General features: G+C 39.2%; 1 protein-coding gene across 4 annotated transcripts in view; it reads right to left on the reverse strand.

Annotated features, from left to right (window-relative positions):
• Positions 1–25,638, reverse strand: part of Ppp1r12b (protein phosphatase 1 regulatory subunit 12B) — a 213,103-nt gene that overhangs the window by 154,040 nt on the left and 33,425 nt on the right. For all 4 annotated transcript variants that reach the window (XM_055598056.1, XM_055598059.1, XM_055598055.1 and 1 more), the window contains exons 2-3: positions 8,864–8,994; positions 2,720–2,838 (exon numbers count right to left, since the gene is read on the reverse strand). In XM_055598056.1, the coding sequence (XP_055454031.1) occupies positions 2,720–2,838; positions 8,864–8,994 (250 nt within the window). The remainder of the gene's footprint in view (positions 1–2,719; positions 2,839–8,863; positions 8,995–25,638) is intronic.

Here is a 25,638-nt window from a genome sequence, read left to right on the forward strand (position 1 = left end):
GGCATGATAGTGTGATAGACTGCAGAAAAGAGAACTCCTTTTAAAGTTTATTTCCATGTGCACTTGTACATACTTCCCTGAAGCTCCAAGAACAATCCAGAGATTAGTAAGTGGTTTGAAGCCAACACTATAGTCTGTTATTAAGGCAATGTAGACTTTGTTTCCCTTATAATCAATTATATGAAGATACTCTAAGAGTTTTTCCATTTAGCTATCAACTCTCCAATATCTAGGCCAGTAAAGAAGGACCTTAAGAAAGGACACTCTGTTTTTGAAGACCAACACATTTGCAAGATAACTGACTAGATCTTTGCCTAATCCAGCAAGTGTACAGGAAGCTTGTAAGGACGATACATACAAATCGTGTGGGCAGAGTTTATTAAAATACAGGCAAAAATTAAACCTATATTTTAAAAAACTCACCAAATCTATTAGAAAACAAGTCAATGTATGTAATGCTAAAATTTGGGGGGCTTTCAGATTTCTCTAGCTACAATTTCTGGGTGCATAAGAATTCCAGGGTTTTGTTTTTTTTTTTGTTTTGTTTTGTTCTGTTGTGTTGTGGTCTGTTTTTCAACAGCCCTTTGTACTTCACAGTGTGTTCTTGCCATCAGTATTAACTCTTGGGATACAACTGCTTTGTGTGTCATTCCCTTTGAAGCAACAGTACATGTGATAAGAGGGACAACAGTAAATGTGATAAGAGGTTCAATTTGTTGGATTTTTGTTAATGTATTTATTTCATTCCAGTTTGATTTATTTTAATTGCTGATATTTAAGTTGTCAAATAGTAAACATGCTTTATTTATGATATATTTCAGCTTAAAGTTATGTTATTTATATGTAAATGTAAATATAGATTTGGTGTTTAAAAAAAAAAAACAACCAAACTCTTAGCTGGGCAGTGGTGGTGTAAGCCTTTAATCCCAGCACTTGGAAGGCAGATCTCTGAGTTCAAGGCCAGCCTGATCTACAGAGCAAGTTCCAGGGCAGCCAAAGCTACACAAAAAACCCAATCTTGAAAAACCAATAAATTAAAAAAAAAAAGGACATTCTTCATTATACAAAATAATGAAATGTTCTGAACATAGACACAACTATTCAAAAGGTTTTATATTCATAAGCAAACTATATCTGTGCTTTTAATTTTCTTTTTGGCTCTTAAATAAGAAAACAAGAACTGCTGAAGAATCATCTATCTGGTATGGGGAAACACATAGGGTGAAGAGAAAGCCTCCTAGACAAAGTAAGAGTTACCAATGCCATGAGGTGAAGCATAATATAAATGATTGTTTCAAAAAAGCATTTAAGGAAGAGTTAAATCGAAGTAAGAGTAGGTTTTCAAACTGAGACTTACTTTTACATTTGCAAATTGTAAGACATTTTAGGAGATGATTGGGGGTTGTAGAGATGGCCCAGCAATTAAGAGCACTGGCTGCTCTTCTACAGGTGCTTAGTTCAATTCCCAGCACCCACATGGCAACTCAAAACCATCTATTACTGTAGTTCTATGGGATCTGATGCCCTCTTCTGGGGTGCAGATGTACATGCAGACAAAACATCCATATACACAAAATAAATAAATCATTAAAAAAACATTTTAAGCGATAAAATGAGTGAGGTAGGAGGATAAATTAGCATAAAATTTTTAATTCAATAAAGCACAAAACCAAATATGAACTTCAGTAATAGCATGACCTAGACTACCCATCACTTAAGGCAGGCTTGGCATACGATTAAAGCTTTGGAAATAACTTTGGTTGTTTAGAAGAGCCTCCCTTTTCTCCACCTGCTACAGATCCCATTGGAGTTTCATAACAGTTTTAACAGAATCCAAGACCTGCTGTCCATAGTTAATCAATTACTCTAAAATGAAAGAATTCAAAAGCTAGGTGTGGTGGTACATGCCTGTAATATTGGATGAAAGAAGATTTGAACTAGCTGTCCATGAAAAGCCTGGGCAAACAAAACAAGATGACTTTGAGGTGTCTAATAGGAGAGCCCCACCCTTTCTCTGAAATGAGTTTCTTCTAAAACTACAAAATAGGAATACACAATTGCAGAATGTATTCTTCCAAGTTAATTTCTTACCTCAGGAAACTACTAGAACCAGGCATGGATTATAGGTGACTCACACCTATAATCTCAACATAGGGAGGCAGAGGCAGGAGGATTGCTGCAAGTCTGAGGACAGTCCAAGCTCTAGGGCACATTGGGGTAAGAAGTAAAAAGATCCTGTCTCTTAAAAATATCAGAACAGTGACACTAGTTACTATGACTAAAGATCCTTTCAGAGGTTTTAATAGCTTCCAAGGACACAAAGTTACAAAATGGATTTGGCCATACTCTATTTGAGCCTTTCTTCAAGCTATCCTGTGCAACAGAGATAATATAGTGTTCACACACACACACACACACACACACACACACACACACACACACACACAAAGAACAGTCCACAGTCTTCCTCAGGTCACTCCTAACTACAGGTACACAACCTTAGAATAGCAAAGACATGGAAGGCCTAGACACCCTTTGGGCATTTGGCCTAGGCTTGTGTAAGTTAGTAAGAGGATACATGGCACTGGTAGTTGATGACTAATGCTGCGCAGACAGATTTAATCCTGTCCTGTCACATGATAATGAAGAGGGATCACGTTCTGTAAGGGGCAGTGTGATGGCCTCTGCTACCACCCCCTCCCCCAGTCTCCTGGGTTACCTTGCTTCTTTACTTGTTCCAGAAGAAGATCTTTCATGGCTGGTTCTTCTGCAAGGTCAGAAGGAACTTCACCTTCACTGTTCACAATACCCACACTGGCTCCATGGCTAATAAAATATCTGCATGGCAAAAAATCAATATTATCTGTCAATCTGATATCAATTTACACTATGTGTCTTGAGTTCAATGTACAGCAAGGCATATTTGGAGGTTTAAATATGGTGCAGATGAGGTATTTTGTTATTCATTTATTATTAACTTCACATCCTAGTAGCCTTCAATAATTATAACCATAGGCTTCTCAATTTCCCAACAAGAGCAACATCAACAAGATTTTTTATATACACATATTCCTAACATCAATTCTTTCATTTCTAGAAATACTAAGTCTTTCTAAATACTATAGGGAGCAGGGCAGAGTATTTAGCCCATATCTGTAATCCTAGCACACAGAATGTTGAGGCAGGAGGAGCTCAAGTTTGAGCTCAACCTGGCCTGTAAGCTGAGTTCAAGACTAGTCTCAACAAAGTGAGACTGCGTCTTTGTGGGATAAAATAGGGAGGGCATGCAACCCTCACTAGTGCACCTCCTAGGATCCAAATAAATTTTCAAAAAGACACGCTACACTTCAAGTATTAGAAATAAAACACTTCAAAACTATGTAAAGAACTGTCATAAAAATGTTTGCAGTGTCAGGTGAGGTTTACTTAGTACTGCCAATGGTACGAAAGCTGAAGAATAAAGCACACATTAGAGTTTGCATGAATTGGGGCCCTGAGAGATGGCCCAGTGGTTAAGAGCACTGGCTACTCTTCCAAATGACCTGAGTTCAGTTCCCACATGGCAGCTCACAACTGTCTCTAACTCCATTTCCAGGGCCTTTGACACCTTCACACCAATGAGCATAACATTAAATAAATTATATAAAAAAAGAATTTGCATGAATTATACTTCCACAAGTATAGTATGTAAATCTTCATTCATAAAGGAAACTAAATTACTGAAGAAGAAACATAAAAAAAAAAAATACTAAGCATATTCTAATCCATACAGAATATTTACCCTGAAGAAGAAAGAGCTGATAATTTCAGTACCTTACCTGCACCTTTTAGTTTTCAAAGGGCTTTCTTTTCCCCCTCTTCTCCTCTCCATTTCCCTCTCCCCCATCTCCCACCCTCTCACCTTTCTCCATCTCCCCCTCTCGCTCCCCACCTCTCTCGAGCACACACACATACATCAATCTTAAACAAAATTATGATGAAGACAATGTAAATGCAGATAAGTACTCTTACCTTTTATTTAAAAAAAAAACAAACCGAGGTTCAGAGTCTGAGAGATGACTTAGCTGGGGTGGGGGGATTGCTGACAAGCCCAACCACCTAAGTCAGTCCTCACATGGTAGAACGGGAGACAAGTGGCCCTCTTGACTTTCCTATGCAAACCATTGCACACACAAACATACAAATTAAATGTAAAAAAAAAAAAATTCCCTAAAGAATCAAAGTTCAAACATGTTAAGTAATTGAGTCACGCTTGTGTCTGTAATCCCAGCACTTGGGGAGGCAGAGGCAGGTGGATCTCTGTGAGTTCAAGGCCAGCTTGGTCTACAAAGCAAGTCTGGGACACAAAGAAACCCTGTCTTAAAAAAATAAAAATTAAAAAAAAATTTAAGAAAAAAGTCAATTTCTTAAAATCACATAAATAGTACATGGCAGAAGCTATTAGCCTCAGTCTTTTGAGATCAAACTAGTTTTAGCCAATTAGAATCCCAATAATTCTAGGAGTAGTCAGATACTCAGAAGTGCTTAAAAGAGAAAGAAAAACTATATAAATCATATTTCAATTGAGTCAACAATTCAATAAACATCAATAATTCAATCAACATTTATTGATCTACTGTAATATTAAAAAAATTACATTTTACACAGGTTAGATTTTTTTAAGCAATATATATGTTTGCGCATTTGAGAGTTGGCAAAGGAAAAATAAATAAATAAAAATAAAAGTAAAAGTATAGCTTGGCTTGGCTTTCTTGGTGCCTAGTATAACAGCATAATAGGGTCTCAACAAATGTTGATGTACCAACTCTCTACATATACAGCCCGTGGTGGCCCCCATACATATTCACAGAGTTGAATACTTGGTCAACAGGGAGTGGCGATATTTGAAAGGATTAGAAAGTGTGGTCTTACTGGAGGAAATGTGTCACTGGGAGTGGGCTTGGAGGTTTCAAAAGCCCATGCAAAGCCTAGAGTCTGTCTGTCTGTCTGTCTCTCTTCCTGCTGCCTGCAGATCCAGATGTGGAAGTCTCAGCTACCTCTCTAGCTGACAATGATCTGAACCTAAAAGCCAGCCCCAATTAAATGTCTTCCTTATAAGAATTGCTGTGTTCATGGTATCTCTTCACAGCAATATAACACTGACTAAAACACAGCTAAGTGGCATTCCATCCCTTAGAGACTCAGAGGAAGACACCTTCCTCAACTCTAAAGCTAATTCCGTCTATCTGCATTTTTAAATCTACTGAATGCCAGTTATTGTATCCAATTATTCCTTCATTTCTCCAGAGTCAAGAGTTTTTCTTTTCTGGTTTCTTCCCCTCAAGCCAAGTGAGCATTCAACCACAACTTCTGCACCCTGAAAAAAATCAATATACAAATAGTATATATAATAAGCCTGGTTGAACTGAAACATATACTCTAATCAAACCCAACTGCTTATTAGCCTGCAAGCCCCCAATCTTTTACACCCAGCTCTGCTTCTCAGTGTGAGGTATTTCCTACAAGAGAAGGGAACACTCTCTTCTCATCTCCCAGACAGATACCTTTTACATCTCTCACGGTCCATTTCAAATACTTTTGCCTTTGAGAATCTTTTGCCTGTTCCCACCAACCGAATTCCCTCTCTCCTGCCCTTAATGCACCTTCCTGCTCCTGCAAACATTAGCTGCACCTCTTCCACAGCACACACACTTTATCTATCCCTTAAAAGGTCAGGTCTATCCTTGGGTCTAGGTCAGGTCTGTCCTTGGGTCACACAGGCTGCCACCTCTCCCCTTTCTGACATTTTCTCGGGCTAATGATCATAAAAACCAGATTCTACCAACGAATACAGCTTCCCATTTTTCCACATTCCCTCCAGTTCAAAGGAGAAAATGAAAACCTGTAGCACTAACTGTACTGAAAAAGGGTGAACATCAACATATGCACTAGTAAGCAACAGGAAACAGGAGGAGCCTGGTAACTCTCAAGTGGCTCAGAATTGCCATTAGTGTCACACATGTCCCTGCAAAAAGCCCCACTGAGCACCGATAAAAGGTATTTTGCTATTATTTCCTAACATTTATTCATTTACTTATTTATTCATTTATTTATTTATCTGTGGATAAGATGGTCAAATGACAACTTGCAGGTCTCAGTTCATTTTCTTCTACCATGTAAGTTCCAAGGATCAACCCTGAGCAGTCAGATTTGGTGGCATGTGCCTTTATTTGTTAAGCCACTTCACTGGCTCCCTTTGCTACTCTTAAGGGAAAATGTGAAAATAAAATGTGTATTTTTTAAAAAATCTCAATATATATCAGCATTGCAATAAACTATAAGTCATGCTAAATGTCAATTTGCTGCTTTTGAATTAAACATCATTAGGAACAATCCAGCTAACTAATACTCTCCTTGAACAAAAATGAAAAATAAACTCTAAACACACACACCCATACAGAGTAAAAATCTGTGACAAAAAGGATCACCAAGGAATGAAATAGAAAGGTTGTGGGTCTCCTCAATAAAGCCAGTTTCTCTGTCCTTCATTCCCACTCCCTTGAAAGCCAGTGACAATTATCCTAGAAATAAGTTTATGGTGTAAGTTCGTCAAGACAAACAGCTGCCAAAGTAGAAAAAGCACACATCTGTACTTTCACTTGGGCTACTGAGGTAGAAGGACTGAAGTTCAAGGGCTGCTGAGGCCAAACAGAGCCAAAGGTCAGCCAGAGGTACAGGCTGATACATGTCTCTATTTAATTAAATTTACAAAATATTTTTTTACTATTTTGTGTGTATGGGTGTTTTGCTCCAATGAATGTCTATGCGCAACATGTGTGCACAGCCCTTGAAAGGCCAGAAGAGGGTGCCAGATCCCCTGGGACTGTAATTAATAGAGGGTTGTAGGCAGCCATGTCAATGCTACAGATCTAACTCAGGTCTATAGAACAGCAGCCAATATTTAACTTCTGAGTCATTGCTCCATTCCAATCCACAATTAAATAATCATGTTATATAAAGTGTAATTAATTTTAAAAAGAATAAAAAAATTGTTATGGAGAAAGATAAATAAATAAATAAATAAATAAATAAGCAAATAGAAATAAATTAATAAATAAATTTTGAAAGTCATGTTATTTCTCTGATCTGTTGTATAAAAATATTACAAGTAAAGACAGTAAAATAAAAACTGTCTAATAAAAATATGTGTATTACAAGGTAAACTAGGGTAGGCCAGCCCGAGCTCCACCCACCTCTGCAGTGGATTGCAGTGAAAGAGCTCACTGTGGGCAGACATTCATATGCATAATAATTTGTGATTGTCACTGATAAACTAACTTCAGTCAAGGTAATATTTGATTGACCAAAGTATTTCTAATTTTAAATTTATTTTTAAAGGCATTATGTTTTTCCTTAAAAATGAATTAAAGAAACCACAGAAAGCACTACAATAATTCTCTATATGCAACTTCCCATAAAGAAGACACCACCTATTACTCTAATTTTAAGAGTCAGCTGGCCTTAGAAAAATGAGAAAGAAAAAAAAAAAAACTGAATTCTTGACTGTAATGAGATTTTGTAGCTCACTCATAAACATTCCGCCAGAAATGGAAGCAGGCAGTCTAGGCGATGAAGAGGTTATAGATCTCTCCTGTTACATAACAGGGAGAGGAATGAAGAACAAAGAAAACTCTGCTACCCAGAGGTCTTGGCTGTGGGAGCAATCCAGTTACCTATCATCTTAAGCAACAACCTAACCACCACCTGTGCTGGCCTCGTGTGTCACTGCTCTGATATCCCCTGGGTTTAACTTCTCCATCTAAGAGTCCATGTGTCAAGAGGAAACTGAGCCATTTAAAGACGCTCCAGGAAACCTGGGCAAATGTAGTTCTCAGACCTTTACATGGATGCCTGTTGTTTACCGAATAAGAAAAAAATGTGCTAGCCCCCACATCATTTAAAAAGAACTTCACCAATCTGATTTCCAAAAGACCATACATAGATTTACTTTATTAATCTAAATTTGCCCTAATTTTAAAAATGCTTATTGAAATCTTTTTTCTTTGCCAAAGTTTCTTTCATAACTAGAAATAAAATTCCTGATCATTCTTTAATATACGACATTTATTTTGTGCTTCTCATATAGTAGGTACTATGTGATCAGAATTCACATACCCTAAGAAAGGCAATCTCTCCAACGGAGGTCAGCAACTACTAACATGTTAAACACAGTCATTCAACCACTGGGGAGCACACTGCCGATCACTGCCTTGCCTTGGTCCTATGTGCGCCAGCACACAGCTTGCTATTTACTGAAGTAATACTTATCAAAACAAACAAATAAATAAAAACAGGTTTATAGAGAAGTCAAAAAAAATCTACAACTTGCACACATGTGTTCTGCTTTTTGGAAATTAGCCAGACAGCACACCAGGCTAATGCTGCCGCTGAATAGTCCAGAAAATACTAATTACACAAAAGCAGAAGCAAACAAAAATTAGAGTTAAGAACTCTAATTTTGTGTGTTTAGCAATGATACAAAACACAGTGTCAGCTAGCTCTTAATAGTCAACTTTCTGCTTCTGTAATTTAGAAAGATTATAACTATTTGTGAGGGCTGGAGAGATAGCTCAGAGGTTAAGAGCATGCGCTGTTCTTCCAAAGGCCCTGAGTTCAATTCCCAGCAGCCAGATGGTGGCTCGCAACCATCTTATGGTGGCACCATAAGATCTGGTGCCCTCTTCTGGCCTGCTGGCACACATGCATTCAGAACACTGAATAAATAATTAAAAATAAATAAATAAATCTTAAAAAAATCTTTGTGAAATTCCATTTCTGAGAAGCAGAGGAGTTTGCAGCAAACCCGCAACAGACGCTCACTCACTCTGCTATGTTGAGATAACCACAGGAGGCTGCTGCATGTAGGGGTGTCCAGCCCTCGTTGTCTTGCTGGTTTACACTGGCTCTGTTCTCCACCAGAAACTTCACCATGTCCAAATTTTCATCAATGCAGGCCTGAAAAGAAAAGCCCATTGATTCATTCACAAGTATTTACTGAGTTCTATTACATACGAGACAGTGCTCTGGACAATGACAGTGGCCAGCAGTTCTGATACACTATTTTTCCTATTAAGTGTCTGAAGGATGACTTCTAAACTTAGAAGCACTATTAGATATTATTTTCAGTATTAATGGGAATAACTGAAACTATTTCTACAGTGCTGTAAATGGATAAGCTACTGCAGCATTTTGTTATAAAAGTTGTGTTAGAAATGTTTTCATGTGTTTTCCTAAATAGCTTCGAGTGACATGGGAAAGTATATTTCTAGGTGCAGACAGAAACTGTTCTCCGCCTTCATAGCAGAAAGTAGGGGAAAACATGTTTTTTTAAATAAAGGCCTTTAAATATTTAATAAGCCTAAAATAATCACAATGAAATCTAGTTAATTCAGGCATAGTGGGACATACCATAACCCCAGCATTTGAGAGGCTACAGAAGACTTCAATATTGAGGTCAGTTACAAAGAGGAGATAAGAGGAATAAAGGAGAGAAAAGAAAAGGACAATTTTAACACAGAATTAAAAAGAAGCCTATGTGTTGGCACATGCCTCTAATTCTAGCACTAGAAAGGCAGAGGCAGTGGGATCTCTGTGAGTTCGAGGATAGCCTAGTCTACAGAGCAAGTTCCAGGACAGCCAAGGCTACACAGAGAGACCTTGTCTCGACAAACCATAAATAAATAAATAATAGATGAATGTATGGATGGACAAATAATGAGGAGATAGTTGACAAGTATAACAAAGTAGGAAAATTCAGGACCTAAAAAGAAATGAGACTACCTTTTAAAACCCTGCCCATGACCCAGCATAGCAGTAAAATGCCTAAATCTTAGCACTCGGGAGGCTGGGGCAGAAGCATTGTCACAAGTTCATGGCCACCTGGGCTATGATGAGAAATTATAAGAAGACAGAGTTCCAAAAATAAATAAATAAGAAACCCTGCCCATGATTCCCCTCCTCTATATTTCTTTTTTTTAACCTCCTCTATATTTCAAACAAAGCAATAGTTAAAACATTAGCTGAGAAAGAATGCATTAGCCAAATAAAAAATTACCTTCTCAATAATATTAGGAAATTGATTGTCATTTCTTTATGCTGATATTTGTGCTAATGATGTCAAAGCAATAGTGGATAAATTAAAGCAACTGTATCAAGAGACCACTCAACTTGAAACTGATTTTCATGAAACAATAAAGACTATTAATTTATGGGCTGGAGAAATGGCTGAGTGATTTAAAGCACTGGTTGCTCTTCCAGAGGACCCAGGTTTGATGCCCAGCACCCACATGTCAGCCTCTTGAATGCCGGGATTAAAAGTGTGCACCACCACACCTGTTGATTAATGAATTTGATGAAACAGAGTAAAACAGTGCATTGACATAACTAACATTTAGCAAACTAACAATCTTGAGGGGATAGTTCAGTTGCCTAGCATGAACAAAGCCCTGGGATCAATCCCCAGATCTCATAAACCATGCAAAGTGGTGCATATCTGTAATCCCAGTACAGGCAGGATTAGGAGTTTATCATCATCTTTTGCTGCACAGCAAGTTCAAAGCTAACTTAAGGTACATGAGAACCACCAAAAAAATTTACAACTGTTAGGAGTTTTGATAATCATCTAAGACCAACACCCACCACTGACTGAACAGTCTATTAAAATACCCTGTTTCCAAGTATATAACTATGTAAGACTCATTTTTTTCATATACTTAATAGAAATGGTACAACTATTTGAGTGCAGACAGGAAAGGGAAGGAGACAGAGGGTAAGAGACAGAGACAGAGAAACAGAGAGAGAGAAAGAGAAAGAGAGAGAGATCTCCAGAGGCAGATGGGGGGATTAGGCAGAACAACAATCTCTGAATTACTTTAAATAAAATAAAGTACCCCAACTCTTCAAACCACTCCCCATTTCCTCTACAAAGTGAAGGACAATATATTGTTAAAACCATCAGTGTTTACAGTCAGAACAGAGCTCTGCCAATGCATATGGCCTTGAACAGGGGTACCTAACCAAATTTCAGCGCTCCCATCCACGACACTGGGAATCTACCCACCTCAGACAGTTGGGAACAGTTCTTGTTGTTTTTAAGCCAATGCATTAATAGCCACACAGACAAAAATGTATTTTATCCTCACTCACCATGGCTTAAGCCCAGTGCTTATAGGAGGAAAGTAATTTGATTTTAAATATCTCAGAACTAGTCAGATTTAGGAATTTGTATGTCTAATTTCAGAAAGTTCTCTCATTTTCAGAGTGATGTGGATTCTTAAATCCAGGAGTTACGTTTAAAAAAAAAAAAAGTATGTGCCATGAGTGAACTGGAAATAACCATCCTAGGGTGCTACAAAGCAAGAAAGCCACAGGACTCTGCTGTCTGAACACCTTGGACTACCATTGCTTCTCCTCCACCCACCGGCATTGGTTCCAGGAAGATATGACTAGAGCATGGATGAGAGAGAGGATGCTCCCTGAAATCCTCTCCAATGAATAAGGACTAAATTTAGATGTCCTCTGCCCACTCCATCTGCAGCTGTGCTGCTGACTCATGACTGCAGCATGGTCCATGAGCAGATTCACCCATCTGCAAAGTTCTGCCCATGCCTCTGCCCAGAGCTCTGCTTAAGTCTCCAGACAAGAGCTCATTCCTTCCCTTGGGAAGGAAGCTAAACAATCTTTGGGTTTTAACCATGACAAAAACAGGAGAACTTCTTTGCCTTGAAGTATACTCTCTTCCACTGTGGCTTAAATGTACTTTTCTTAGCTTGTATTCCTAAAGACATACAAGAATACTACTAAAGTAAATGTTTGTGATAAGCTCTGAAATAGAGGTATGTACTTAATTCTTAATCTAAAAGAGTTATTCCGAAAACTGCTTAGTAAATAAAGGTTTTCACGGTCAGCATGTAGTAAAGACATGCTCTATCTAAGCGAAGGTACTTTCTTTTATCAATAATATGGGCACTATGATCTTTCTACTGTACCTACCACTGCTCTCTGGATAGAAGGCTAAAAGTGACTGAGGGTTGACCAAAGCCAGAGTTAATCTGGGAGCACAGGGCCTTACAAAACAAAGTCTTCTGGGTCCCAGAATAGCCTCCAACTGTCAGCACCAGGGAGTGCTGCTTGTGAGGCTGACCTTGCTGCTATGTCTCAGGAGAACTCTAAGGCTGCCTGTTTCGCCTGCAAACAATTCTCATAGAGCCCAGCGCCAGAGGCTGGGTTTAGTACAAGCCTAACTCCCATTTTTGTTTTTATTCTGTGTTTGCTTTAATTTCAATAAATCCTGATGAAAACAGTGTTCTCACTTTTGTGGGGGGGGGGGCACCAAAAGACACCTCAGGCAGCCCTTAGAACAGGAAAAAACATTAGAAGCCAAGGTACCTGATAAAGACGCTTATCTAGAATGTATAGGGTACATTTAAAACTTAACAGAAGCAACTTAACCTTAAAAATGGGGGGAAAGACTTGAATAAAGAGGTCTCTTTGTTTACAAATGGCCAAAAGTACATGAGAAAGTACTTAACACCAACAATCACTGAGGAAATGCAAACCAATACTACAGGTGACAATTGTCTAAATCCTAGTACTCCTGAGGCAGCCACAGGCAGATCTCTGAATTCCAGAGCAGCCTAGTCTACATAGTGTGTTCTGAGAGAGTGAGGCTGCATAGTGAGACTCTCTCAAAAATAAAATAAATTAATTAACAAAAAATAAATGTTTTTAAAGGATGTGAAAAAATTAAATCTGTGTCCATTAATAGAATGGTACAGTTTCTATATAAACAGCATGGTGATTCTTTAATACAAAATAAACAACAAGCCCCGCAATTACCATTTCTATCCAAAAGTGGAGTCTGTATCATAAAAATCGAAATTTGAAAGCAGTGTCTCAAAGAGATATCGGTACAGCCACATTCATGGAAGCATTTGCTCATATCCTAAACTGTAGAAATAACGGGAGTCCATTAACAGATGAACAGATAAGCTACATGTGGTAGTAAATATAACACACATACCCAAGAAGGATATGGCCCTACTGACACCTTGGTTTCAGAGATCTGTTTTCCAGAACTGAGAAGAACAATTTTCTGTTGTTGAAAGCCAACAAGTTTGTGGTAGTATGTTACAGAAGACACAGGAAACATCAAGTTGACACAGAAGTGGGAATCCAAATCTAGAGACTGCCTTATTCTCAACATTTTGCTGTATTGACAATATCAGCAGTGTCTGATCCCTTCTTGTCCAAATGAAAAAGTTTACCCCAAAGATTACACAACTCTTCAAAATAATATGTAAATATAATGCTTTCATTTTTTTTTTAACCCAAGCTTTTTCAAACAGTAAAGCCCTGACAAGTCTAACCCCTTGGTTCTCCCATTAGCATGAGGGAAAGACAGATGAGATAGCGTATCATGTAGCCCAGGTTTCAGATTCACTATATAATGGAGGATGGCCTCAAGTTCCTGGTCCTCCTGCCAAGTAGTGGGAATACAGGTTTGTGTAACGACACCCAGATTTGCTAGAGGTATTCTGGCTAAATACCAAAACAAAAATTAAACCTAGAGTAGGGAGTAATGCTGGTAAGCTCCCTGTCGACCCCAAATCTGTAAGTTCAAAATCCTTTTGGTCCAGTAAGGTAACTTTATCATATGCCAAGAAAATCTACAGGTAAATTAAAGATGGTAGTGCTATATTAGGAAGTTTGGAAATCTCCGCCATCAGAGATGGTACAAGAGGCTTTAACATATGTTAAAGATTGACTTGATGCAGCACTTCAGTCAGTCCTTCCAAGTACCTGACTCTCCATTCTAAACATGATACAATGTTACTGCTGCTTGACTAAGAATCATTATAGCAGTCCACTCCACTGTGACAGGTGACTCCAGCTGCTGTAAGTCCTGTGTGAAAGATTCAGAAGCCTCTGGCAGAGAATGTCTGGCTCTCAGATGCTAAGAACTATATCTGACTATGTACTCACTAGTCAGGCAGGCTCTGGACACAGATCAGTGGCCTTTCAAACAGAGATGGCCAAGAGACTGTGGCAGTGAAGAATTTTCCATTAGCCAGGCATAGTGACACATGCCTCCTAACTCAGCACTCAAGAAAGCTGAGGCAGAAAGATTGACAAGTTCAGTGCCTCCCTAGCTACACAGTGAGGTTGAGGCAGCTACAGCTATATAGTGATAATTTTTCTTAGAACACAAAACAAAAAATCCCATCAACTGTCATACTGATTATAATTTTTGTTCTTGGTAGACTAGCATATAATTTCAAGACTACAAATGTTTATAAATTAAGACCAGAGAACATCTTCCTTCCCTTAACAACAAACATGGTACCTGATATGGCCTAAGACTTAATAATACTTAAGTTTCAAAACCATGAGCCTGCAAGATGGCTCTGAGGGTAAAGATGCTTACCACCAAACCTGATAAATTGAGTTTAATCCTGGGAAACCACATGGTAGAAGGAAAGAACCAGCTACCATAAACTGTACTCACCATAAACCATAAACATGCACATGTGTGTGCATACACAAATAAACATAGTTTTAAAATTGTTAAATAAAGCTAAAAAGAAAAATATTTAAAAAAGGATCTATTAAAATTACAGCACCCTTTTCAAGGCCAGTGCCATCTTCACACAGAAGATTTGTGCTCCAACCCCCAAATCTCCACTCTGTGCTCCTGAGAGTCCTAACTTTGAGGAACTATTAATAAATGAGGCCTATTACTACTGGTAAAAAGACTAGGGGTCATTATTTTTCTTAGAACAAAGAAAAAAACATATTTGAATAACTAATTCGTATTTTTTGTTTGTTTTGTGGTACTGGAGGCCAAGCACATACTAGGCAAGGGCCCCTAACACTGAGCTCTATCATGGGCACTTCACAAAATGGTGCTTGACACCAAACCTGACAACCTAAATCCAAGCTCTAGGATCTACACGGTGGAAGGAAAAAACTGACTCCAGTAAGCTGTTCTCTGACCTTCACAGAAGCACCATATCACACACACAAACACAAATAAACAAATATAACTTTTAAAAAGGATTAACTTATTCTGTATAACTTAATGACTTATTCGATGTTATGTATTCAATTGCAGAACCAACAAAATAAATGTTTTCTATCTACCAAAATAGAAGCATTCAAACTTGAGTTCATGGGCCAGGATAAGACACTACTTGGCTCATGAAATATTTGTAAAACTTGATCCCATATCTTTAAAATTTTTTTAACATATATAGTGTAATTTGTTATTAGTCTAAACCTCTAAAACTTTTGTTTGAGGAAATTAGTCAATTAGTGAAACTAGACTGCCCACTCCAAATCAGACTAAGTATAAAATATAAACTACAAAGAGTTCACTAAAGTACTTTCATTACCATTCTATTTATTAGCATGGGTCTGGATTAGAAACCTCCTAATATCTTGGCTACCTGTTTTAGACACAGCCCCCCAAAGGTCTATTCTTCTGCCAACTTGGCATGTAGAATAAATTGCCGTTCCGTGGCGAGGGATTTTTGTATTTAACTCCAGATCACTCTGTGCCCATAAACAAGTGTTTCACAAGCTGCAGGAGTACAGCTTGAAAGCCACGGCATGGGCAAAGATCCACAGCTGTCAAGTGAGCCTTGGGAAAAGAAGACAGGCAGTTCTGCAGTCCAATCTGGGTAAGGCATGGAAACTACAAAGAAAAATAGGAAGTTCAGATTCACTCAGTACAAATCAATACACAAAATTTTAACCTAAAGGGACCTATTACACGAGAAAGTATTTTCCCAGAATATTTTCAAAAGGAGTTTTGTACAGCCAAAATATATTGGACCTTATCACTTTCATGCCCCGCACATTCTGTATACTCTACACTGTAAAAGATACTAAACAAAATAGTTATATAACCCTATGTAGTACACTATACTAGTTGAAAGTTAAAAATAGACTATGGAATCTGAATTCCTGTATTCAGCTCCCAGCCTGCTGATGAGTAGTTCAGTGATCTTTTTTAACAAGATGCCCTTTAGCTGCTGCTGCTGCTGTTGCTTCAATTTTTTTTTTCAAGACAGGGTTTATCTTTGTAGGCTTGGCTGTCCTGGACTCGCTTTGTAGACCAGGCTGGCCTTGAACTCCCAGAGATCCGTCTGCCTCTACTTCCCAAGTGCTGGGATTAAAGCTATGAACCACCATGCTGGGCTTAAGAGTCAGCTTCTTTACACGTGAAAACTATCATGCAAGTAATTGTAAGGAGTTCATAGGATCCCAATTAGGAAAGAATGAGTTAATGTATATAAAACACTGAGCACATAGCACACAGTCACATGCTATGTAAACAGTTGCTATCATTACTACACATGTAATAGTGTCCAAGAGTCTGACTCTTTTCCACAAGGAAATCAAAATAGATATGTATGTATACATATACACTTACAACAGTAAGCATAAATACAGTGTGAACTCTACATGAGTTCCAAATAGAGCATACTCAGGGTTCACTAGTAACAAAAGCAAGTGAATTTATTGGGGAAAAAAAGGAAAAGCAATGGGCGGGGACTTCTGTGCGTCATAATCAGATTTAGAAATGAGAGCAGGTTTGACCATAACACAGTCACTGGCTACAGATGCAAGTCTACTATTAGTATGTGCTTAAAAAACTAACAAGACAGAGATTTATAAATAAGTTCCAGATACTGGTTCACATTACCAAAAGAACAGGCTAAGCATCTGTCAGTGTTCTCATACTGTGAAGTGCTTTTCCATTTAGTCATATAACAAACATTTACAGACACATCCTCTGTTGTTCCAGACACGGTGTTTTGGAAGACATGGAGGAATAAACATGAATAAGGTTCTGCTATTTAGTGGGGGCATGAGAAGTGAGAACAATCCTACCGGATGGGAATGGTGCTGTAATATGAAATGATCCATAAGAACAACTCTCACAGTACACAACAAGAAGTTACTGCGCTGCAGAGAGCCCGGGAGGATGTAGCACACAATGGAGATATGACTTACATGTTATGAAGGAGAAATTAACCAACTAGAAAGGCAGCATACACAAAGCTCTTCAGAACAGAGAAAAATGTCACTTTTTTTTTAAAGGGTAAGAATTTGGCATACTTGAACTCAAATGGAAGAGGGACATATATGGAAATCTAAGTAAGACTTTATCTGCCAGACTGAAATGTTTGAACTTGACCCTGCAGGCTAGTGGGAAGAGGAGTGGGTACAGTATGCTGGTAGCTAGGAAGGTTTTTGTATCCTACTTCTTTCCTTCCGGCAAGGGGGAGAAGAGAGTGACCCACCAGGGTTATACCCAAAAGTGTGACTGCAGTGGGAATGCAAAGACTGAACTTTTGCCAGGAAAAACTCAAGAGAAAGCCACCACTCGGGCCACTAATCCAGGCTACTGAGGATGAGCTACTGAAGTAAGGTATTGCCAAGGGAGCTGTGTGGGGGGGGGGAGAGGGTGGATTTGAGAAGCATCCTGGGTGGGATGGTTAGAATGGTGGTGGTGAGAAAGAACAGCACTGAGATTTTTCAAACTTGGGGCTATAGTTAAGTGTGACAGCACTGAGCCAAACAATACATAAGGAAGTCTTAGAGAAGACTTCTCTTTCTAGTCCATTCTACTGCTAATTTATTTTGAAGCCTATGTTCAGCCTAACTATGTGCAGCAAACTATCATGTGCTGCTACCCTTCCCAGGTTAAATAATCCTAAAGGGAGCCTGGAGATATGGGTGCCAAGCGGCGCAACCTCACAGCTGTTCCCTGACCCACAGCAAAGTCCTGGGTGGGTCAGTGTCATAAATACTGTGACAGGCCCTGGCAAGGAACATTGTTGTACAGCAGCCATACAACAGGGGAACTGAGGTTACGGGTAGAGGCTCTCAACCACAGCTGAAATCTCTTTAAAGCCACAGATTAATAATGACAGTGGCAATTTTACAAGAGGATATCCCAACTTCTTCTCTTAACTTGAAATCTTAGTAATATAAAGTGGTTGGCAAAGGTGTTTTACAAATAAAGTTCTTTTGGGTTTTTTGTTTTTTTGTTTGTTTGTTTGTTTTTACTGAGGCAGGGTCTTACTAAGCAGACCAGGCTGGCCTCAGATTTTCGGCTATCGTGCTTCTGCTTGCAGAGTGGTAGGATTCAGGTATGTGTCACCAGGCCTAGCTAAAAAGACTTTGTTTGTTTGGTTTGTTTTTCAAGACAAGTTTTCTCTGTGTAGCCCTGGCTGTCAGAAATCCACCTGCCTCTGCCCCCTGACTGTAGAGATTAAAGGTGTGTGCCACCACAGCTCAGCTAAGACTTTTTTTTTTTTTTAAGACAGAGTTTCACTCTGTAGCCCTTGCTGGCCTAGAACTTACAGACCAGGCTGGTCTTGAACTCAGAAATTCATCTGCCTCTGTCCTTAGAGTACTTAAGGCATACCTGCCTAAAAAGTTTTTAATACATTTTTCCAATATCTGAAATCCAACCATGGTAAGATATGCCCACTACCTCAGCACTTGGGAAGCTAAAACAGGATGATCATAAATTCTAGGTCTGGCTGCCATAGTGACATTCCGTCAGAAAGAAACCTTGGGAGAAGATGGTACGGGGAAAACTGGGCATGATAATAAATGCCTATAACCCTATCACTTGTGAGATAGAAGAAGACCCTGCCTCAAAAAGACCCAGAATGAGCCAGTGAGATAACTCAGTAGGTGAGGGTACTTGCTGATAAGCCTGAACCTAAATTCAATACCCAGGAATCCATACAGGAAAGAGAGAAAACTGACTTCTTCAATGTGTCTTCTAACCTATACACACACATAATTATATAATACCAGCACTGGGTAGGAAATGGGAGCAGAACCAGGCAAATTCCAGGGGTTTGCTGGCCAGCCACCAATCTAGCTGAAACAGCAAACTCCAGGTTCAATGAAAGAACATGTCTCAAAAAGCAAGGCAGACCGTAATAGAGGAAGATACCATAAATCAGTGTGTGACCCCCATGAGCACATACAGAGGTAAGCATGCAAAGCACACCACACACACACACACACACACACACACACACCACATACACACAGAGACACTAATGTGCATGCGTGTGCCCAATATGATGATGATGATGATGATGACGACGACGACGACGACGACGACAACGACAATGACAAAAGAGAATACTTTTTAGCTGGGCAGTGGTAATGCATACCTTTAATCCCAGCACTCAGGTGGCAGAGGCAGGTGGATCTCTGAGTTCCAGGCCAGCCTGGTCTACAGAGTGAGTTCCATGACATCCAGGGCTACACAGAGAAACCCTGTCACAAAAAAGAAAAGCATAAAACAAAACAAACAAACAAAAAACCCAGTCGCTTTAAAAAATCTTGGGCTTGAGAGAGCTGAGCAGTTAAGGAGCACTGGCTATTCTTCCAAAGGACCAGATTCAATTCCAGCACCCACAGGGTAGCTCACAACCATCTATAACTCCAGCTCCAGGGGATGCAACTCCCTCTTCTAGCCTCCAAGGACAACATATGCATGTGGTACACACAGACATACAGGCAGGCAAAACACACATACATAAAAATAAAAACAAAGTTTTTTTTTAATTAATTTGTGTCAGTACTGGAGCCAGATTTCCACAAAGTATCAACTGGCAGAAGTTTAATAAAAGCTGCTTCTTTGGGTAGACCATGAGGACACAAACATCCCCACCATGATCTGCACCACTCTAGCCTGCATTGCTAATTCACACTACCTACTGGGTATTCCCCCAAACACAGCAAAGTGGAAAGAATTTCACAACAAACATCCACATACCCAATAAGTTCACTGTTATAACTGCATCACATCTGCCTTAATGAAATCAATCCCTTATCCATTCATCACAGTTCAGACATAATTCACACACACTTCAGACATAATTTCTCCACATACTTCACTACATATACCAATGCTACACTTCAATATTTGTTTACAGTATAATTTTTCTTCTTAAATAAAATTTGCATACAGTGAAAACAACAAAGCTAATGTCTGTATTAATTGAGTTTTGACAAATGTCCACACTTGGTGGCCACCATTTTAGGTTGATTCTCTGGGGTATCTAACCCTTTGCACAAAACAATGTTGTTGTGTTTTTTTTTTTTTTTTTTTTTTTTTTTCTGTATTACTCTGAACTCCGCACTGTCCAAAAACAAGGAAATATTGACTATGAGCTTTTTAAAACTGCAATTGACTTTCTGTGGGATCTTAACAGTATGAATTTGCACATAGCCAAGTTTGCACCTGGTAATACACATTGACTTCTGCAACTGGTTTAGAAGACATTAGTGGGTAAGACTGGAAATCTAAACAACATTCTTCCTGAAAGCTCCAAGCTCAACAAAGCATGCCCTAAAGGCAGAGAAGTGGAATAATTAATACAAGGTGATCAATTACACAAATATCCTTTGAGTTCATATACAAAAGAGTTAGATTCTACTTTTCCTGAGCAGCTTGGTGCTAAACTCACAAGGGAAGCTTCTGGAATTTAATTGGTTAGAAAAGCCACTCATTTCCAAGCTCAGGAATAAGATAGTTCCAAGAACAGAGCGATGAGCAGGAGGAACCTGATAGAGTAATATAGATAAGCAGACAGGGATCTGAAAAACAGTTCAACATCTGTTTTAAGGCAAAGACTTTCTGTACAGCCAGGCAGTGCAACAGCATCCCTTCATGGGAATGAAAATGAGAAATGTACCCTGACTCTTCTGATGGGAAGTGCTTACTTATCTGCAATCCAATCCAAGCCTCCTGGAACACATCACCAGCAGTGGGCTCAGAGTTAGGTAGAGCTTGCCAGTGCTGTATTTCAGATGCTGTTGCAGAGGTGGCAACGGCTAAGGAGAGATGGTGTGTTGCCTTGCTCTTTCCATCTCATTTATGAAGTGGCCTCAAGTGCAAGCTCTGAGCAAATGTCTATCTAGGATAGAGATGGAGGGCAGGTCTTAGAACAGAATCTCCATTCTGCAAGATACTGTACAAGCAAAAGACTCTGACTTTAACATGTCACAGCCCATCCCAACTAAATTTCCTGGCTGTAAGAAAGACCCAAATGTAACTGTCCTTTATTTCAGGGTTATGTGTGGACAAGGTGAACATAAAAACAAAAATTTAAAGGATAGTTAGTGCAAAGGGCATACAGTTTAGTAAGGGAACATTTGCCCAGCATACATGGGTCCTTGGGTTCAATTCACAGCACCATAAAGAAAGAAAAGAAGGAAGGGAGGGAGGGAAGAACGGAGAAAGGGAGGGAAGGAAAAAGAAAAACACCTGTATTTGAATCCAACTATTACTATTAATATATGATCATTGTGTTTTGGTTATGATGGCTCAAGATGGTAATCTCAGCAATTAGAAGGTTGTGGAAGGAGGAAAACTGTTTAAGGCCAGCCTGGATTACACAGTAAGAACTTGCCTCAAAAAGATCAATAACATCTTTTTTTTAAATTTCCTTGTTTTAAAAGTGTGTGTTTGAAAAGAGCCAAATAGAAGGCTTTCATGGATCATAGGCTGTAATGAACACTAAACCCAACCATTGTAATATACATTGTAGCCATATATAAGTAGCTATATTCCAATAAAATTTTCTGGACACCAAAATTTGAATTTCATGTATGTTTTACATAATTTTTTTTTTTTAAAAAAAAACCCTCTCAATTCTCTAAGCTTATTAGAACAAAAACAAAAAGTTAGCTTATAGGGTATACCATAAAACAGGAAAAGCTTACACAAAACAATAGTAACAACTAAACAGGTAGTAGGGAGGATGTGGCCTATAAGCTGGATGTTTGTTGCTGACCCCTGATTTAAAACTTTAGCCAGAAAGTCTGAATCCAAATGACAGCTGGGAAACTGAAGAGGAGTAAAGATGTAGTCTAACTTATCAAGCTTCTTTCTGTATCATTTATCTCATCATTGAAATGAAAATAACAATAATTGTCTCTCTCTTAGCATAAAGAGCAGTCAGTGCATGACCTAATCTGGCCAAGGCTGGGACACTTACTAATACCTTAGCAGGCCCCTGAAGAGAGATATTAGTGACCCTGAACCACTCCCATGTATGTTCTAACAATTCTAACAATTCTAACAATTCCCCAAACGCCTCAATGCATGTCACATGTCATTGTCTCTGCCCAGACCTATAGCCTCAAAGGCTTACTTCAACATCACTCTTTGTATGGAGCCTGCCTAACTGCTCTTCCAATCCTGGCAGGTAGGAACCACCATCTCCTGCTTTCAGTCACCAATGGCAGCATACTGTATTTTATTGTAGTTACCTCTGACAGACTAAGTCCCAGACAGACTCCTTCCATCTGATGGAATTGTATTGCATTCCATATGATGGAATTGTATGATGGTAATTGTATTCCAGCACCTAGCATAGTGCTCTACACAAAAAGCACATGCTTTCTTTATAACATTACTAAGAGTAGGAAGGTAACCCAGTGCAATAACAACTAGAATAGAAATCGCCTTATTATGCGAGGCATGTTGGCACATCCAGTGTTCATCCTGGTTACTAGTTGGGTAGCAAATATCTAATAAGCCACACACTGATAATTACAATACTAACATTTAGCAATTCAAAAGCCTATTTTCAATCTAAACACACACACAAATCTGGGATGGTAGTGGAGGAAAGAGGAAACTAACCAAAGAAATCTGAAAACTCCACACTGCATATACAAAAAAAACAAGAAATTACCAGAATTGAGGCCCTTTTCTGAACCTGCTCTTAAATTCTTAGGGGAACAGTCAATAGACAAAGGTATGCTTTCTCACCTATTCAGGATTCTAACTTCAAGAGTTACTTGGCCAACCCAAGGCTCTTGCCATTTTCACCAGGCCAGGGTGTTCTGCCCTCTGCTTATACTACTGCCAGGCATGTCATGCTACTATGCCCAATACTCCTGTGCCAGATACAACACAATCCAACAGAAGTGCCCTGTGTCTGCTAAACACTGAACTAACCAGCATGCTTAGGATACTGTCTCCTAAAAACTCAAAGCTGTTTCAAAGAAGAAAGCTAAACAATGAACCTTTCCAAAAGGCAATTTACTGTCATCAAAACCAGTCAAATGTTTTATAGCTATGTACAGAGAATCCAGTGAAGACTCAGGTTACTGCCTACAAACTAACACCAATGGAGCCATGAGGATACACAAGGAGCTTTAGACTGCCTCCGTTTTCTAAGTTACTGTCGCATTTGTAAATTCTCTACTGGTTGCTGTGGAAGTAACATCAGAATTGATTTTTTTTCTTGGCTTTCTGTTTTGATTGTTGCTGTAGTGCTGCTGGTGGCAGTGGGCATTATTAGGTGCACTAGCTGAGAAGAATCAGTTTCTCCAGACGTCCCTTTCTCTGTTTCAAAATGAAATACAAGACTATAATGTGGAATGGCAACTACCGAAAGCTCCTTTTCCCTATGCTGCTTTTTGTAGGGTTATTTGCAAAAATAGAAAGGAAATGAGAACAGATAGAGAATACCATTGCACCCAAAAGAAGGAAATGAGATTGAATGCTCTGACATAGGCAGAGTGATTTGGAGGCAGACTAAAGAAATGTCTGTAATCCCAGCACCAGGAAGGCAGAGTTGGCAAGAAAACCCCAAAGTCAGACCCAGCCTGATTTAAACATTGAGTTCCAGGCCATGTGGACTGTAGAGACAGACTCAGACCAACAAAATGTTATAGAAACAAGAGTTAGCAGTAGGAATACTAATAATGTTTACTGTCTATTAAGTACTTACTGTAGATGGAGCACTAACCCATATATTTGTTCATTTAATCTGCCCAGCAAGCTTATAAGTGGAGCATTACTATTTTCATTTTTCAGAGTTCTAACTTGCTTAAGGTCCCATGGATGAAAATGAAACAAGCATTCAAATCTAGTCACTATGGCTCATAGCCTTCATTCTGATCTACACTTAGTATAGCAACCTTCAAGTCATAAAGACTTTGACACACCAGTTTGTTTAAAAATGTTCTTGGTGCTATGTGAAAACACATACACACACACACACACACACACACACACACACACACACACACACAACAGGTCAGAATAGGCCTGTTCACAGAAGAGGGAAGCAAAGTTGTAGGATGACATCATCTATTGAGAAAAGGGAAAAGGGTTGGCTGAAGGTTGAGGTATGCAAACAGTATAAAATGACCCTTTCAGAGCAAAGACAGGAGCACACAATAGGGTTTGAAACAATGGCCTTGTCAGACACTGCACACGTGGTACACAAACATGCATGCATGCAAAATACCCATAGACATAAAATAAATCTTTTTTTTAATGAAAATCTAATAGTGATGGTTTGTCTTCACCAGCTCACTGAAAGGTTTCAGATAGGTGTTCAAGGAATACTGAGATGGATTCTTTGGGGGTAAGAAGTTTATTAAAAGTCATTAATATCATAGACTGACAGATAGGCAATGGCATGGCAGGTCTGGGGTAGAAATGTTCAGGCCCCAGTACCTAGACAGACAGCATGGCAGGTACTCTGAAGATAGAAAGTCATGGCCCACTTGGCAGGAGTAGGTCTGACTTCACAGCACAAACCTGCAGCCAGGCTCTCTGACACCCAGGCATAAGGCAGGGAAGTAGTGGGGAGCAGGATGTGTGGCCATCAATGCCCCCTCTTTGATACAAACTCACTTCCCCAGGTGAGAAACCCTGGCACCTGCAAGTCTGTTAGCTCAAGGGTCACCATATCTCAGTAGGGTTTGTATAGGGTTGCTGTGGGTATTTCAGTCTGTGTGGGTGACTGGATTTATACATGCCTACAGTCACACTGTGGCAATCTGAGCCAGAATGGTTCCTCCTACAAGATAATTAATCCTATCTCACAAAATTGACTTCTAGCCATCATGGGACTGGACCATTAAGGCTAGAGAAGTTTGGTTTGGTTTTTAAAGCAAGGTTATCTTTTGTTTGTTTGTTTGTTTCATCTCTTCTCCAACCCACTTGCCCTTCTGTTTTCTACCATAAGTTGAAGCAATCCAAGATCCTCACTAGAAGCCAAGCAGATGCCTTTAACGTGTCCTTGACTTCCCAGCTTCCAAAGCAATGAGTCAAAAGAAGTCTTTTCTCTTTATAAATTACTCAGCTTCAGATACTGCTGAAAATGAACTAGGACACACTGTCTCCAGCTCAGTGTACATCCTGTACAATGCTGTCTAGACACTGGAATGCTTAAACAAGGATGTCTTTCCCAAGTCTAGAATTTTAAAAACATAAATGGAAACATATTCTACATGTTTTCTATAAGGTGCTCTGTACTTGGATTGGTTTATGTTGGTCTACTGTTTTATTCATAACCACAAAATATGTCCGTACTTGGCCGGGCAGTGGTAGCATATACCTTTAATCCCAGCACTCGAGAGGCAAAGGCAGGCGGATCTCTGCGGGTTCAAGGTAAGCCTGGTCTACAAAGAGAATTCCCAGACAGACAGTGTTACACAGAAAAACTCTGTCTCAAAAAAGAAAATAAAAAAATTCCATACTTTGAACATACACTATATTTCACCGTCCTGCTGGGTTTCTATGTAAAG

Source organism: Psammomys obesus, unplaced genomic scaffold (assembly GCF_907164565.1).
Source record: "Psammomys obesus unplaced genomic scaffold, mPsaObe1.curated_primary_1811, whole genome shotgun sequence".
Classification (NCBI taxonomy): Eukaryota; Metazoa; Chordata; class Mammalia; order Rodentia; family Muridae; genus Psammomys; species Psammomys obesus.